This window comes from Dermacentor variabilis, chromosome 5 (genome assembly GCF_050947875.1).
Source record: "Dermacentor variabilis isolate Ectoservices chromosome 5, ASM5094787v1, whole genome shotgun sequence".
NCBI classification, from domain to species: Eukaryota; Metazoa; Arthropoda; class Arachnida; order Ixodida; family Ixodidae; genus Dermacentor; species Dermacentor variabilis.
In genome coordinates this window covers 103876978-103893991 of record NC_134572.1, presented here as the reverse complement: position 1 = coordinate 103893991, position 17014 = coordinate 103876978, and the positions used below count along the sequence as shown (strand labels likewise).

Genomic DNA, 17014 nt, shown 5'->3' with positions numbered 1-17014 from the left:
CGTGACACCACCGAACATGTCAAAGTCTTTCACGGATTGCACGGTGACACACTGCGGAACTTCAAAGACCAGTCCCTTGATGTGCCCTGCCCAGCAGCACCAATAATGTTGCTCAAGGCTCCAATTAATACGCCATAACCATTGATGCAGCACAAACAGCATTTTAAGTCAGAAGAAATACGCTGCAATATGAGCAGTGGCAACTCCCACATCGCCGCTCTTGCGTGAGATAAGGTGGCAGCAAGCAAGGAATGCAAGGCAAGCAGGCAAAAATAACATTTTTACGAAGTGCATTATACTCATGTCACGAACATGTATATATTGTTAGGCACGTTCTGAAGCCAGAAATCTTAAAAAATGAAAAAGAAACTCGCATTATATTTGTGCAACATGGTATATGTACATGCCCGCTTACATCCAAATTCGTCCGTGCTTCCTTGGTGTTGAAGCATACGTTTTGAAGCATACGTTAAAATATTTGAGTCACAGTGCACATACATAGAGAGCACTGTTATAGGCACGAATGGCAAAATTACAGCAGCAGTCTTTCGTTATAAAGCCTAGGGTGTCCACGCCCTTTTGTTTACTTAGATGCATTCCCTGCTTCGATCAGTAGTACGATCAAAAGTCATGCTTCACATGTTAAAGCAAAGGTAATTTGCCATGACTGAAATCCAAACACGCTGTCACATCAGCAGTTCCACTGTTTCCATGTCATAATGCGAAATTCCTCTAGATCCAGAAAAATTTCTCTAGTTCCCTGAATGAGGCCTAAAAGCCCTAGAGCTAGGGAAACTTCCCCTGAGTTGGCAGCACTGCAACACACACAAGCAATGTGGCGATACACCAAAGCCTGCGACACACTGCAACTAGTAACACATCGAGGCTCCTCTTTCACGTTTTCCACTCTATCATCTGCACGCGTGCCACGAGCAAAGTCAGCATATGGCACACGTGTGGACATAAATTCAGGTCGGGTGATGTGACTTCAATTCCACCTTGCGCCGGAGACATCTTAATTTTATTGGGGGGGGGGGGGGGGCATTGAAGAGTGGCACGCACCCAGGGGCACACAAGCAGTAACCCAAGTTGGCATGAACGATGTTCACTAAAGAGCAGCACACACCCAGTGACAAATATCCAGTGAACCAAGTTGGATCGATGGTTGATTTCAAACCGAGTTTCCCTCAACACAGCAGCCCGATGCTCCACCCATAAGACCATGGACTACCCAGTGACCATAGTTGACAGGAAAATGGTTAGAAACAGCTGCTGGAAAGTGCATTTGGTCTCCTAAGAACGCTAATCACAGTGAAACGTTAAAGCTGTTTTCCTACCCTTCAGAATTATTAGGTGTCAGTTTTATGACTGCCAGAAACCTTACCCTACTTCTTTCAAACACTTCACTATACTAGGTGCAGTTGCTTCGCAATTCCTAAGCCTTTTCAAATGCTTCACCTGTACCGAGGCTCAGTAACTTTATACTCTCTATATATTTGGTGCATGTTGCTGGATGCTGCGCCTACCATTTTTAGGTGTCTACCGCGCCTAACAGGTTCCGACAGCCTGGTAGGGCTGCAATGCTGGCTATTCTTAACCTTTCAATGCAAGGATTATTAAAGATGTGGCAGAAAAAACTATTTCCAAAACATTTACCTTTGTATAGCCCTCGACTTAACACAACTTTTCATGCCCTTATGGAGCTGTCATCTCTTACATCCTATCGCGGAAGGTGTGCACGAAGTCCCTTTCTACAGTAAAAGTACCTAGCGCTCAATCCTTGCCAAAAAACAAGGCACATTCCAGGTACCTGGACATGCTGCTACAGCCTCTGGGCGACACACATGCCGATCGTCACGAATTCGCAATATTCCGAAGCCGATTAGGTAATGTAAAAAATTAATTGCATTCTCAAGCACAGTAAGTTCCTGTCCAATCACTAGGATATAAACAATACAAAGAAAATTTTGGAACCACGCACTGACTTTCTTTATGTTCACAAAACCTGCAGAAAATAGTTATTGCTGCACGTGTGAGCAACTCGATTACAACTCTGAACAATGGGAGGCAGGTGAAAGCGCTAGCCCAACCGTTGAAGTGCATGCATGGTTGAGTGCAGCCACACGCACCCTACCTTGGAGGTAATCTGTAGTGCGGACAAAGGCTACATGAGCCGAGATAGCTTCTGGCTTAGTGTACACTGTGTTCTTGCATGCCTAGTGTTGGAGATTGCATAATCTCAAGTTTCGAAGACACATTAAAGCTAAAGGCAGCACGAAACATTCACTTACCACTGATATGATGATGCCAGTGTTCTGACAGTGAATGTCTGTGGCCATCGAGTGAGTACACAGGCCTGTGTATGCGTGACACCATGCTTCTTAAGTTGTTAATTTAGTTAGTAAGCAAACAAGTTCTACAATTTATATAGCTGTTAAAAGTATACTAACCTTACTTTGCACAGCTGTCTAATGATTTGCTATTGCAATCGATGCTTTACATTTTGGGTGAAAATGCATCTTTATTCTGATCCCAGTAACTTTAAAACTGTAAAAAATGCTGACACACCTTTAATTTATTCATGAATAGCAATTACCAACTACTAAAGCTGTACTGCTTGCATGCAATAAACTTCAGTAGAGAACAATTCTCAAGCACAAGTCATTTCCCATTTCTCATTTTGCTCTTTAACTACTCTCTTAAATGCTGATCCTTCTTATTAACACTAAATCTGTGAAAACTAACTCAGCAACCCTTTTTAGTAATTTAGTGTTTCTTCTGATGTCTGTAAAACATGCCAAGTTCTGCACACAAATCACTGGGGGTTTATAAAGACTGTATGATGAAACAAGTGCTACTGCAATAAACACTTCATTCTAGCAAGCCAACAAGCGTTCACATTGAGTAGCCTCCTCTTCCTTATGTGCTGCAAGCAGGCACTAGAGATGTTCCAAACTGAACCTGATGTCGTACTTCGTGGAGTGTAAGGCAGTGGTACCTTTGTACTTGAGCTTCGACTTGGTAAAGATGGCATCCAATGTCTGGCTCATCGCAGCAACATTCTCGGGAGAAAAGTCACCGGGAGTGCACTTGTTCTGCACAAACACTGTGAAGAGCAAAAAGAGGCAGCGTGAGTGATCCCCTACAAGACTTTTTTAAACAACCAGAAATATTTCACAGAAAGCAAGCCAGAGTACCTCATGTGTGTTGACCTGCTCAAAAATACACCAGTTACGCTGACATTATAACATAGTTCGGTATTGGAGCCAGAAATGTTTCGTAAGGTGCAGCTTAAAGGAAAAGGAAACAAAGAACATGGAAGTGCGCTTGCACTTGGCATCCAAGCACGCACACCAACACTGGCCTGCCAATGTGCATTCAAGCCGCGATTATTGGGGCCTGGTTATTGAGCATAATCAGGCCCCAAGTTTGTATGTGTCACAGTTCAATGGGTTGTGCTAAAAGTGACAAGATCATCATTGAAAATTCAGGATGAAATGTAGACAAGAACAGAAAGGAGACCACATGACACAACCTTTGTGTCCTTGTATACTTTTAGCACAGAAGTTTCAACATGAATATGCACCAGCTCGCTCAGTTTACCTTTCTTCTAAGCGTATTTACAAGACTAATTCTCTACTCAGAGGCCGCAATTATGTGTGCAGATCAGGCTCGTGTGAGCTACAGTGGTTGCTTGGGCTGCTGCTGAAGATGTTAAGTTGTGCCGAAAACCCTCTGTTCTGCCGAAGAGCTTAATGCCAAAGACCCCCTTTTGGGGAGCAGCCCTTCATTTTACTATTTCATCAATGTCAACAATAAATTGGAACCATTCTTTTTTTTAGAACACTGTGGTCCTTTGACAAGCGATGGTTGCGCTTGTGCAATGTGAGCAGCAGCACAATTGGCAGTGAAATGTGCATGTAAACACCTCTGGAGTCTCACACTTTGCATAACCATTCCATGTGAGGCCAGTGATTAACAACCATTTGAATACATGTCGGCATGTTAACTTCACCATGCTGCCATAAGCGTGCATGTACTGCGAACCACACGTAAACGTGCCCTGTGTGCCTGCTACAATATGTTATTTGAACTACCGATTGTCATGTCGGCAACAAGTTGACCAGGCAGACACTTTTCTTTTTATTCAGAGAAAAATAAATACAGGAGTTGTTGCCATTTGCTGGCGACCACTACCCTTTACCGCTTGATTGTTAATGTAGAGTAACAATATAAAGGAAGTACAAATTATTGCATTAGATAATGCTTAAACAAAAGAATGTGTAACACACTAAGTGTAGAAGTTGTTGTTAGATTCAAAAGTGGTTCACCGCCTGCAGGACATCCAAGTTCATTCCCACTCACGTGTAACCCGACAAGAAGGAATGAAATGCATTCAGCGTGGACTTTGTGTCCACGAATTACATATTGGTGAGTCTTGCACACCACCACTGCAATGGTTTTTCTACAAAGACAACCAAAGTGTGGATAGGATGTGCAGTGGTTTTGTTAAATCCGAACTGCAACATAACGTTTCGTGCAAGTGGTAATTGGGGTTGGATTTGTTTTGGCTGCTCCCTAAACTCTAGAATGTCATTCACTGAACCCCTGTGTTCTGTGGAAACTCCTGGTCTACAAGAAGACAAAGCTGGTGGCACTGACATCACCAGTTCGGCATCTCATGCCTAGAGCCGCTCGTTGTAAAGAGCAAGTCTGATCCACACTTTCTTGTGGAATACGTATCAGGCTGAGATACCTTTCGCATTCTTGAAGCAGTGTGGCAATCTTCTTTTACCAATAACAATTGGTCACAGTTTGCACAAGCCATCAACCTTGTGAGCAATAGTGCAACGACCACATTGCTTACATTTTTTTTTTTTTCTGTGTGGCACTTGTAGTCCTTCAGATGCTGTCTTGTTTAGCAGCATCTTCCAAAATAGTGCCATATTGTTGATACTTAAAATTAAATACAGTAGAACCTCGCTCATACATATTAGAAAAAAACTGCAAGAAAAACATACTAACCGGGAACACATATGATCCGAAGTAACTAAAAAAATTTAACAGACTCCATTATTGTTGATATCTACATAATGCGAAGTGTCGTGCAGATCGCTGCGGCGCGGGACGCCAACATGCATGGAGCTGGTGGTGCTCCAGCGGCCTGAGACGCATTTTGTTGTTTTCCTGCTGGCTGGAGTTTTAAGAGGGCGACAGGAAACTGAAACGAAATCGAGCCGGTGGGCAACATCGGATGCGACCGAAGCGAAACGCGATGCCCACACCGCACCGCCTGCAGCAGGGAACGGCAGTGCATTTGGATTATCGCCTGCCAAAAGCGTGCAGTATGCTACTTATGGTACTATGCACCACACGCTGTAAAACAGATAGGCGAAGATGCTTATCACAATAGGTTTGGTGGTGATAGTTGTGAATACGGCATGTGACGACCCAGACGGAGATTTGCTGGTACCGGAATAAGAAACTGGGCGCGCCATCGTTTTAATGTGAGATGGGCGACTATATACCGCTCTCGATCGCGCGTCTCGTGCTTTTTTTTCTTCACATGGCAAACGGCCGGGAAACGTGTATGATCGCAATGTATAGCAGGCAGGGCTGGCCAAAGATAGTTTGTAATTGTATCATGATATGATACAAGATACTCGGGCAGCAAGTATTTGAGACACAGATGCAAGATACTACCGCAATTATTGTATCTGATACAATATTTTTTATTTATATCTTAAGATACTTCGATACAGTCGCAAATTTCTTATTACAGATCTATGTACGTAGCAGTGAATGCATATGTGCAAAAATGTTTGCTTGGAAACTTCTTAACTCCGACCAACCTGTTTCCTTTGAATGAAACGTGTTTTAGTATCTCAAAATTTTTGCCTTCTTACTCATAGTATATTATTTTCATTCCAAAACAATTTATTGCAGCTGCTTTAGATGTTTAACATGAAAGCTTTTTATACGCTACAACATCAGCAACTTTTGCCTGTTGGTTTTGTAATTGGCGGGAGTCGCTGCCGTGCTTGCCAACCAGATAGCGGGTTGGCATCAAGTTACAAGAATGTCAATAAGAAGCATCTGTACGATGGCGCAAATACTGCTATGGAGTTTTACTTTGTCCATAAACGTACTATTACCGGATCACCGGGCAGGTGTACAGCAGTAACAATGCTGGTAGCGACATTTCTTGTGATGAATCGTGTATACAGAGAACACATAAAGCTGCAAGAGGCTTTCATATTCTACTTATCTGATGGCGTAAAGCGTTCGTTAGTGACATATTCATTATTGTACAATTTTTTTTACGATTTTTGTTCTACAAGAAAACTTGTGAAGCCCGAAAACATTTCATGCAATGTAGTTCAAGAAATTCCTTTTCTTGCTAGCGAGCAACACTCACGTACACAAGATAGCCACATTACGCACGAGTCTCCAGTAAGCAGCGCCATCCACACTTTGGTTCACAACAGTCAAACTTACATCCACAAGATCTTTCAAATTGTTGATGTGTGAAAGCCACTAGATGCAAAGCACAAGCCAACTCATTCTTGAGAAAGCGCCACGCAAGAGAAACTTCAATAACGGCACTATAGCGGCATCAGAATTTGCGCAAAAGACATCGCATGCACTGGCGTACACAGTGTACATAACGGGAACGTATCAACGAGGTTCTACTACTGTATATTTCTGACGCAAGAAATGTTCGCAGTCCCATTAGAAGTGCCCTTGCAGGAATGTAGTGCAGTGCAGCATTTAATATAGTACCAAATGTGCCGGTTAATGGGAGTCCAATACATGCATAGTACAGTGCAATACTTTTGCATAAGATTTCCACAGGTATGTAACAACTTTTTGATGCAGACAATAATTTAAAATGTCTGAGATTTATATTTATCCAAGATTTGATGTTCATTGCTTGTCGCTATGTTGCTTTTGATGCTCATCGAACACCTGTACATATTTCATCATTCCAAATTGTGTAATGTGTAAATATATCTGGGATCAACTTTATTCAACATTCTGTGCACATTCCTGCTTCCTCACCAAAGCATGCAGTTAACCAACGAAGCTCCACAGCAATCATGATAAATCAGCGCCAGACACAAGTGCTCTATTATAAGACAGATTGCCCTGCAGCATCTTTACGCACCCAGGTGAGGAAAGCTTTCAGCGACATCATCCCCGTTGCTGCGGCTTTGGTCGTGTGACGAAGTCGTTGGCTTGAGCATTTCAGCTGTCAGCACAAATCTAGAGGATGATACAGTAAGCATGGGATGTCACTAATGACAAGATATCAAATCATCGTTATACAGTTGAACATGAATATAGCTAACCTCAATTTAAATGTACAATATAAAAAAATTTATTTTGTTTAATGTCTTAATTTCCTTGAAAACCATGTTGTATTTTGCGTCCCCTTGTCCTCCTCAGCATCCACCCTGCCACATAAGGGGGTTGGATAGCAGACCTAGGTATCCAGCTACACTTTCCTCTAACTTTGAAGATAATTAAGCACAGTAGTTGAAACATTTTAGACTGTAATAAATGCTTTGGTAGTGTGCTAAATTTGGCACAAAAATAGTGAATATCTTGGAAAATGTGCTCAACTACTGAAAATGTTAACGAACTTCAGACATTATATATTTCTAAATGATTATACAAGTAAAAACATTTATACATTTATACATTAAAATCAAGAATAACAAAGCAAACGCCACAGCGTGTGGCCCAAACTTGCATAGCAAGTAGGCGGGGTACAGGGGAGGGGCATATTTGGCAGCATTTTTAAATACTTTCCAATGCGAATCCGAGTATGCCTCTAGGTACAAACATTTCCCATGGATGCTGGTATATTTTGGCGTTAAAATAAAAGAAGTTGCGTTTTTAGTTGACTTTGCTATCCATCCCCCCTTTAAGAAAACCTTGGCCGCATGGCAGCTGAGATGGCTTACATAGGACTCTGGTTGCGGGGTGAATATTTTGCTCCACTGTCTTCAGCACTGACTACCCCACAGGAGCATAGCAAAACTGTTGGACGAGTCGGTGCAAAGATGCCATGATATCGGCCTCTAAGCCGTACATACTTTCGTACCATTTGCTAGAATCTCTCCATAACACAGAAAGCAACATCACGCGTTACCGGCTGCGAGGTGCTCCACATCTTCAGCGGTTCAGCCACACTTGATTCTGAGCGTCTGCATGTTTGAAACATTGCGTGTGTAGGGCATCTTGGCTGCAAAACGACCTAGCACCTACATTCCAGCCTGGTGTGTAGGGCAGCAAAGGTTTTTAGCGAGCGAGCAACATGAAACTTTCAGATTGGTTATTCAGCTTGCATGATATTTCATAACAGTAGCTACGCACACTTTTGCAGCAGCAACAGTACTATATTCCCAACATTCGTTGCAGGGAGTGCGGCTTGTCACTTTCGTCAGAATTATCGCGAGGTGATGATTTATCAGCTGTCTATTATAATATGTGGAACTACAACAGCTTATATTTTTGTCTCCTCAATCCGTGCTTCCACCGTGTGCACGCATGAAAGTCGCACGCTTTTCTGCGCAGGGAATTGTGTCTGATGTCACATAAAGTGAGCACACTACAAGCCATATGTGCATCGCTTGTTCAACTCTTACCTATTACTATATTATTTAGTTTTCAGTGACTTTATTAGCCAAGCATTTCACGGCCGCTTTCATGTTGGAGTACATGTAACAATTTGCACCGGGCTTGGTTGAATACGTCCGGCACTGCGCCATCAAGCAATACACCATGCTGTAAAGGCGGGCAACTAAGCACCCAACCAGCAAGCTGCGTTGACTGTGGCAAAGGCGCGAACGCGAGTTACGTGATGTCACTTTCTACGTCATGGTGATAGTAGCGCTGGTTTCTCCAGTGGTGGCACTTGAGGCCGATAGCTGGCGTGAGAATATGGACCTATGTCTGTATTATTTACAGCGGCTATCTGAAGTCACAGTTCTTTTCCTTTTTAAACATGTCGGACCAACTGGCCCAAAGTTCCACCCTCTTAATTCTAACAGAAAAGCGCATGATATTCAACAGTTTCCTGATAGAAGTCTTACCCGACGTTGCAGCACCTTAGGAGTTGTGTACGTCAGAAAAAAAAAAGCTGAGGGTAGCCATATAAGCAATGATACGCTGAAAATAAGAGTAACCACCTCCGCTACTACCATTTGAACTTATGTCCCTGCCACAATGTGCACTTTCACGACTGATGCAATAGCCAGTGGCCTATCACGACACATTCATGCTGGGCTCTCCGAGCAAGGTTCAAGCACCTTCCTGTATACTTCCAAGCCCACTACAGGTAAAAACGTAGCGGATGAGGACAACATTGCGCACATCACAAAGATGTTGTTCTTCAAAACAGTTTCCTCTGCGTGAGCCTGCTGCTGTCACAGCAAATGAGTTCAGTGCCAGAGGAATTCTAGTAGTCTGATAATCTTTTGTTACTGATTCCAAACCTCACAGACTTGCTGATGTTATTGACTCCAAGAAACTAAAAGAATTTTGCATGCGCTAAGATGTCTGGCTACAGGAAAGCAAGCAGGAAAGTGTGAGCGTACCTGAGGAAATTCGGATCAGCAAACCAGTCTTGCACAACAATGACTGTGTGGCAGACAGCCATCAGGAAAGAGGCCATCTGGAGAGACTGTATAATGTGCAATGACAAAAAATTTGGAAAATGAGCAGCACATTTGGTGAATTCAGTTACAGAAAAGGCCAGCAGCTACTCAGGCCAAGGAAAAGGTGAGAAAATGAAAAGCGTTCTGACTGCAGGAAGACGCAAATACTACAGACCTATGATTTCGCAAATTCAGACATCTCAAAACATAGGTCAATTCAAGCAAATTTTAAATTCTGGTTGGCTTGCTATGTTTTCAGTGCATTCTGAAGTTGCTTATTTGAACATGACTTATGTTTACCATTTCAGAATTTACAACTTCCTGAAGTGAAAAATTGCTGACTAGAGGATGTTCATAAAGGCACGAAAAGTCCAAATGTGCCAACGGTTAATATTCACGCTGCATCGCATGTGATAAGCGCCACTACAATATGGTGCCAGCAAATACTCTGAGCACAGGATGCGAAAGACCTGCACAATGCATGGCTGAAATGGGACTCCTCCTCACCTGCATGACATGAGCATTCTCCAGTGAATGAAAGTCCCCACCTCCGGGAGTCTTCTTCTCAAACTGGATCATGTGGTCCATCACCGAGGCACTGATGACAGGCTGCAGGAAAGACATTGGGATTCCCACAGAAGTGTCGGCATGCAATTCAAGGACTTTTCAAGGATTTCAAGTGAATAACCAGAGGTAATTCAAGTAATGTTCAATGAATAGGAGGTCCTCCTTGGCCTTACTTCATTGCGCCCACTAAGACGTGTGGCACGCTCCGTCAGCAAGGCTCATGCAAAAAGAAGCCAATCACTTCAGGAACAATCTTGACCGTGCCATTACATGTTGCCATTTTTTGAGCTTTTTAGTTTCAATGCCTTCATGACTTGGATACCCACTGTATAGATCATTCCTGAAAGCAGGCTGTTTAATATATTCACTTGCTACTTGATCTTTTTCACAAATTTTTTTTCCCCTCTTTTAGCAACTTCGCTGTAGAGCAACATGCTACAAAGAATATTTTGAAGTGAAGCTTTCTTTGCCTCTCCCTTTGACTTCTCCACTGCTGCTGTCTCGCACGAGTCGAGGGGGGGAGGGGTTGAGTGTGCATATGAATGGCAGGAGCATGGCACAGAGGCAGAGGTAGTAAGGCGACGTCATGAACTCATTTGAGGTCTACTAGACCTTTACAAGCAGTCGCCATTACGCCCTCTGGAGCTCCCGGACATTGTCACAACACCCTCCAGAACGCTGTAATTATGCCCGAGCTCCCCACAAAAGGACTGCAGAAGCTGCAGTGCTTACCTTTGTACTCACGTGTGCAGAAGCAATGCAGACAGAATAGTAGAAAGGAGGCAGGAAAAGGAGGCAGAGTATGGGCAGAGCTGACGAATTCACGAAATAAAAGAATAACAGCCTTGCCATTCTTTACTCATGACAGCTCGCACAGGGGGAGCGCGGGGGAGGGGAGAGGCCACATCAGAAAGCATGCATCCTGTGGGGTCCCTTCAATAAAGGAAACGCTACCACTAGACACGGCAGAAGTTGCAGACAAACTGGATACATGTGAATGTATAGTATGGTACGATGAGGTAAGGCACATTTATGTTATTTCTGAAAAATAAACACCCTGCAAATTTGTCTACCAGACAATTGACAATGAGCGTGCATTCTCAAAGGCACATCAAAGCACTGCAGCATCAAGACGGCACTACGCAAGCGGCTGTCCTGCAAATCAGCACTTCTGTGCCCGGCGCCGTGGTTTAGTGGCCATGGCATTGCTGGAGGTCACGTTAGATCTCAACATCAGTGTTTGCATTTCGATGAGGGCAAAATGAAAAAACGCTCATGTAGTACTTAGATCTTAGTGCACGTTAAAGAATCTCAGGTGGTCAAAATCATTCCATAGTTTCCCACTACAGCGTGCCTCATAATCAGATTGTAGTTTTTCCACATAACACCCCACGATTCAATTAAAGTTTAACACTTCTGGCACAATGTGAGGCAATGATAATGCTAACCATCTCGGGAAGCTATGAACGATAGCATGCAAAAACGCCTCCTGCAATGTACACCCATGAGCAAAAGTGCACAGACTAGAGATTGCACGATAAAACTAATTTTCTCCTCTGTCTGTGAATGCAAATTGAAATTAAAGACTGCACTCCAAACTTGGCATTAACAATTTTCAATGCACTTGTTACTTTCCATTTATGCATGTTAACTACGAAGAAACTGCATTTTCGACGACCCTGTGACCCGTATACTTTTGCTCACGGGTGTACATGTCTCGCTGTGTGTTCTGCATACTATGGAGAGAAACAGCAGTGGTGCACGCAAGGTAATGTTTAACATCAACTCACCACTCTTGTATTGCACTAAACGCTACAGAACCTAAATATTCGCCGTCAACATCTCCACTAATTATCGTTAATCAATGCAAACAGCAAAGAAAGCTTCACTAACATCGATTCCCACAGTGCGTGGGATCTGCATAATTTTTTGTTCTATCCCTTCGTGTGGATGTTTGTCTTCTTTATCTTTTTTTAGAAGTTTCTGACCACACTGAAATTTATACCAATTAGGGTAATCGTCTGGTTCCAAGTTCACTCTCTGTGTGTGGGTGTGTACATGCATGCATTTGTGCGTATTTGCATCTATTTTGTGCTGTGTCTTTGTGCATGATGTTCTTAGATGACTATACAAAATATAGGTTAACTTGACTTTATTTCTAGTGCACAAATTTTATCATAAGCTGGTTATATATTTGGGTCAGAGCAGTAAAACCTCGTAAATTCAGCCCTCGTTAATTCGGGAAATCGGATACCCACTGTGGTTGCTTAGTGGCTATGGTGTTGGGCTGCTAAGAACGGGGTCGTGGGATCGAATCCCGGCTACGGCGGCCACATTTCAATAGGGGTGAAATGCGAAAACACCCGTGCACTTAGATTTAGGTGTACGTTAAAGAACCATAGGTGGTCCAAATTATTGCGGAGTACCCCACTACGGCATGCCTCATAATCACACACATAAAACCCCATAAAGGCACATAATGGCACATAAAACCCCATAGTTGATTTTTATTTCATTCGGACGTATTTGGCCACACATCAGTTAATTCGGACAACTCTCAGAGCTCGGTGAGCACCGCAAAAGAGCAAAAACGGCGTTAGCATCCACAGAAACGAAGCGGCGGAGTTCGCATCACCATGGTCATCAGTGTAAATCCTACATGAATGACAGCAACGACAGAACACTGTGCCTATTTGTGCCTTTAAAGCCTTTATTATTGCATTTACCGATGTGCATATCACCGCTTTGGCTGCGTGCCTTCATGACCGCGCAGTCACCATCCACGATTGTGTCGATATCAGCCGCAGCTTCATCCACAGCGGTTGCAGGAAACAGTAGTTTCTGACTCTGTGTGCACATTGGCCGAGTGCCTCTATAACAATAACGAGGCCGAGCACAGCAACAACATAAAGTAATGCATTCTATGTTGCCTCAGTCAAAAAATAAGGAGTATAAAAGGCAAAATGTCTCTGTGAACCGTTATCAGCAAATTGCAACTACAAAAGAGAAGCATCAGCAAACCATGCTGTCCCGATAACGAAGTAGTAACCACCAACTCTTTGCAACTTTGCCTAAGAACGGAACGTCGTGCCACTATCATGACTGACGTTGCGTGGTCATCAACAGCAATGAAAGCACTGCTTCAGTGGCCATTGCTCCAAATCATCCAAATAGGCGTAATGCAAAGCAGTGCCACAGGGAGAACAGTGCAAAAATTAGAGGGCCACAATTGTGACTTCTAAGATCGCACCAGTGTACAAACCAGTGAAATCCTGGAGTCCACAGCAACGTTCCTCGTGGCTTCAGAAATCTGTGCATGCCAACTGCTCACTCATATTAATAGGTTGTATGTTCATTGGAGTTGCAGTGAAGCAGCGTACAGGCTGGCTTGCGCCTAGTTCAGTTGCACTTCCATGTTTCAGAACTTCACGTGCATCTTCTTTCTACCCCAGGTGGGTTTGAAGTGTTGTTTGTAACAGTATAACGCTTTAAATAATGCTCAATATATCTGGATGGAGTTTCAATAGGCAGGATGGGAAAATTGCCAAATTCACAGCAGGCTTACTGACTGAAGGGGTGCTCACAGCCGGCAGTACAACCCACCAGTTGCCATCCCAAAATGTCTAAGAATCTGTGCTCTCCCTACCTTCCATCACAATGAATATACAGTAAAACCTCGTTAAACCGTACCCGCTTAAACAGTAGTTACGTTTTAAAAGTATTAAAGTCAAATCCCCGACACAGTGGCCATTGAACATAATGCGTTTTGTATCCGCATAAACTGTACCAGCTCATTGCGTACGCATCGGTTAAAACGTAGCGCTTCCACTTTTCGTCGTGCAAACACGGCGGGGCGTCGTCTCCATCGGGCGGCCCGGCAGAACAACAAGTTTCAGAGATCGGAACAACGGCCTCCAAGCACCCTGTGCATTTCCGCATGAAGCCACATCAACATCAACATCATTTTGACAACGTGCCAGAGAGCATTGTAGCGTCATGCTAGCGAGGACTCGCATCATGCCGAAACTCTGATAAAAAAAGACGCCGGGTGCTCAGCATAGAAGAAAAATTAGACATCGTCCGTGCTGTCGAACGTGACACGAAGAAGTCGGCGCTGGCAGGCGGCAAGGATCTGCTGTTGACTAAGGTGTGTGGCATTTGGAATGCGAAGTTGCTTAGCAGCGCTGTTGCGACCGCAAAGAGATGTCGGATACGAGGTTCGACTTTTCGCCATCGTTGCCTCTGTTGTTGCCGAAGTGTCAACTAGCGACAGTGATGAGGATGACACGGAAAGCGACAGCATGGGCGATTCAGGCCCGACAGTGGCAGAAGCTGCGCGTTACGTCAGCCTCATGAATGCAATCGTCGCGACGAGAACAGGGGAGCGAAACTCCAGCACCCAGCAATGAAAAAGGCACCCCAGGACTTCTGCAGCACTACTGCGTGCGTGCACGGAGAAAATGTGACGTCAACGAGGAATCTGCCATGCGAGTGTTTGCCAAGAAGAGGGGGCTGGCTGAAGAGCTGACACGTAACTTCAGTAAGTTTGAGGCCGCTGTCATCGTGCTAGGCCACCACGGCATCAAACGAAAATAACCCTTTTGTCGTGCGAAGTGAATAAATATTGCATGTTTTTTTCCCCCTTTCATCGCACTCTCTCTGAGTTCCGTTTTCGACAGGTAAGTGGGCGATCTCATGCTATTTTGGTTAAACAGTACTACCGTTTAGTACGTACTTTTTCCCAGTTCCGGCCAACTACGGTTTAACGAGGTTTCACTGTATTTGCTTTTCATTTGTGGTATTTTCAACTCTCATCATGTATTTTATTGAGGAGTCTGTTGCCACCACCTTGAATACTACAGAGGCAGTGTCCGCTCTGGCAGCACAGTTCCTGTCAAAAGAGCAAGAACTGGGTGTGATTGCAAAAGTGCCTTTGCACTACTATTGTCAAGCAAAATATGTGTTTCTATGTCTTCCTTTGAAGGTTTAGTAATTGGTTCAGCAGCTCTGTGGCCCTGGCTACAGAGCTGAAAAAAACAAGCTGCAATGAAATGACCCAAAATAGTCTGTTTACCCAAACCAGCTACTGGCAACCAAGTTGGTGCTGCACCATTTGTGACTTGTCGGTGTGAATGCATTATCAAAGTTGTACTAAGTGTCAGTTCAAGATATTCTGCAAGCCCATTCTGACGAGTGCACAAAATTGAGCAACTAACCTGAGTATCAAGCAGGATCATCCTCTCCGGTGTGACATAAATGTCCACACCAGTTGTGCAGTGTTGGCCAAGCTCCCGCAATTCTCGGCTCTGCGGACGAAACAGCTGCCTGCAGAGACAGGTGAACAGAATTCCAAAGTATGTAACAGGTCATGCAGTTAGACATTCGGTCACCAGTGCCTATACGACATCTGGTATTTCTAGCCCAACTATTGAATGTCTTAACAGCCACATTGCATTTTTTTTAAGTAAGAGGAAGTAGGTTAATGGCAGTAGGGGTCATGAAATATGAGAGTAGTGACAATGCAAGTATAGGCCAAACAACTGCATGGTCACAGAGCTCATAAAGCCAGTAACCAGGGATGTGCGAATATTCAAGAAGTCCGAATATTATCGAATATTAGATTTGTAATATTCGTATTCAATTCGAATGATATATATTCGGTTGGATACAACTATTCGAATCAAATCGAATGCATTTCTGGCTGTGCAAAAGCAAACACGGTTCTTAACATTTGTTTCTATCTAATCCAAGAATATTGCGGCAATCTTGTGCTGAATTTTGTGACCATTTCATGCTGCTAGCGAAATTTCGCCTGTAAAGCACACCTAGCCACTAAGCGTCTAATCTTTGCGGGAAAGCCAGTTTCTCAGTAGCAAGGGGCACGGGTTGGCGTGCAAGAGTGCCGTTTCTTTCTTTTTTTCTTTTTTTTTTTCGGCACGCTTCTTGCGAGAAGGCATATGAACGGAAGGATCGGAAAGGCAGCACTTCAGGACTTGAAGAACACCGAGATAGAAGAAGCGAACATCCTCTGGACGCCGGGACACGAATCTCTCGCGGGGAACGAGGCGGCACAGGCCACGGCTCAAAATCATGCACGCCGAGCCATCTCCGACACGCAGAGAACACGGACCAACGACTGCGACGAGGATGATGAACGGATATCCACGAAGCACTCGGATATCCTGGCGCACTACAGGAAGCAGAGGCGTGGCTACCCGCCCGCGCATAAGACGATGAGTAGGGAGCAAGCGGTAACCTGGAGAAGGCTCTAGGCTGGAACCTACCCGCATGGAACACTGCTGCACGCCATGTATCCGGGCACCTACGGGCGAGACTGCAAGTTATGCCCTCCGGACACGCCCAACACCTTACGCCACATGGTGCTGGGGTGCAGCAACAACCCAGACGTACCACCGCCATCCCCACCACCAGGCGATAATGCCCAGAAAGAAGCAGAACCAGAGGAAGAATCGGAAGACCAGTGGGAGGCTATGCTGGTGACGCAAGACCCTGACAACCAGCTACAGTTGGTGAACAGGGCTCGTGCAGCAGCAGAGAACCATGGCTATGTGGATTGAGGAGGCCACCTACCTTTGGGCTCAAGTCAAAGAAGCCTGGTCAAATAATAAAGTTTATTTTTTCTCTCTCTCTTTCCTTTTTTTTTCTTTGTAATGCCGCCCCCAATTTTGAGCTTATTGCTTGGCAGCAAGTGCGATGAGTGGCGACTGGCACAGGGTCAAATGTCTTCGAGTTTATGGGCATCTGATGCGGTATAATAAGGC

At 44.2% G+C, this 17014-nt stretch overlaps 1 protein-coding gene across 2 annotated transcripts in view; it reads right to left on the bottom strand.

The window, feature by feature from the left end:
- LOC142583009 (nonsense-mediated mRNA decay factor SMG9) overlaps window positions 1-17014 on the bottom strand; it is a 43173-nt gene that overhangs the window by 14441 nt on the left and 11718 nt on the right. For both annotated transcript variants that reach the window (XR_012828531.1, XM_075693233.1), the window contains exons 6-10: window positions 15449-15557; window positions 10173-10274; window positions 9606-9691; window positions 7169-7266; window positions 2999-3106 (exon numbers count right to left, since the gene is read on the bottom strand). Coding sequence is in view for 1 of the 2 variants with exons in the window: in XM_075693233.1 (XP_075549348.1) it covers window positions 2999-3106; window positions 7169-7266; window positions 9606-9691; window positions 10173-10274; window positions 15449-15557 (503 nt within the window). In the remaining variant the exon portion in view is untranslated. The remainder of the gene's footprint in view (window positions 1-2998; window positions 3107-7168; window positions 7267-9605; window positions 9692-10172; window positions 10275-15448; window positions 15558-17014) is intronic.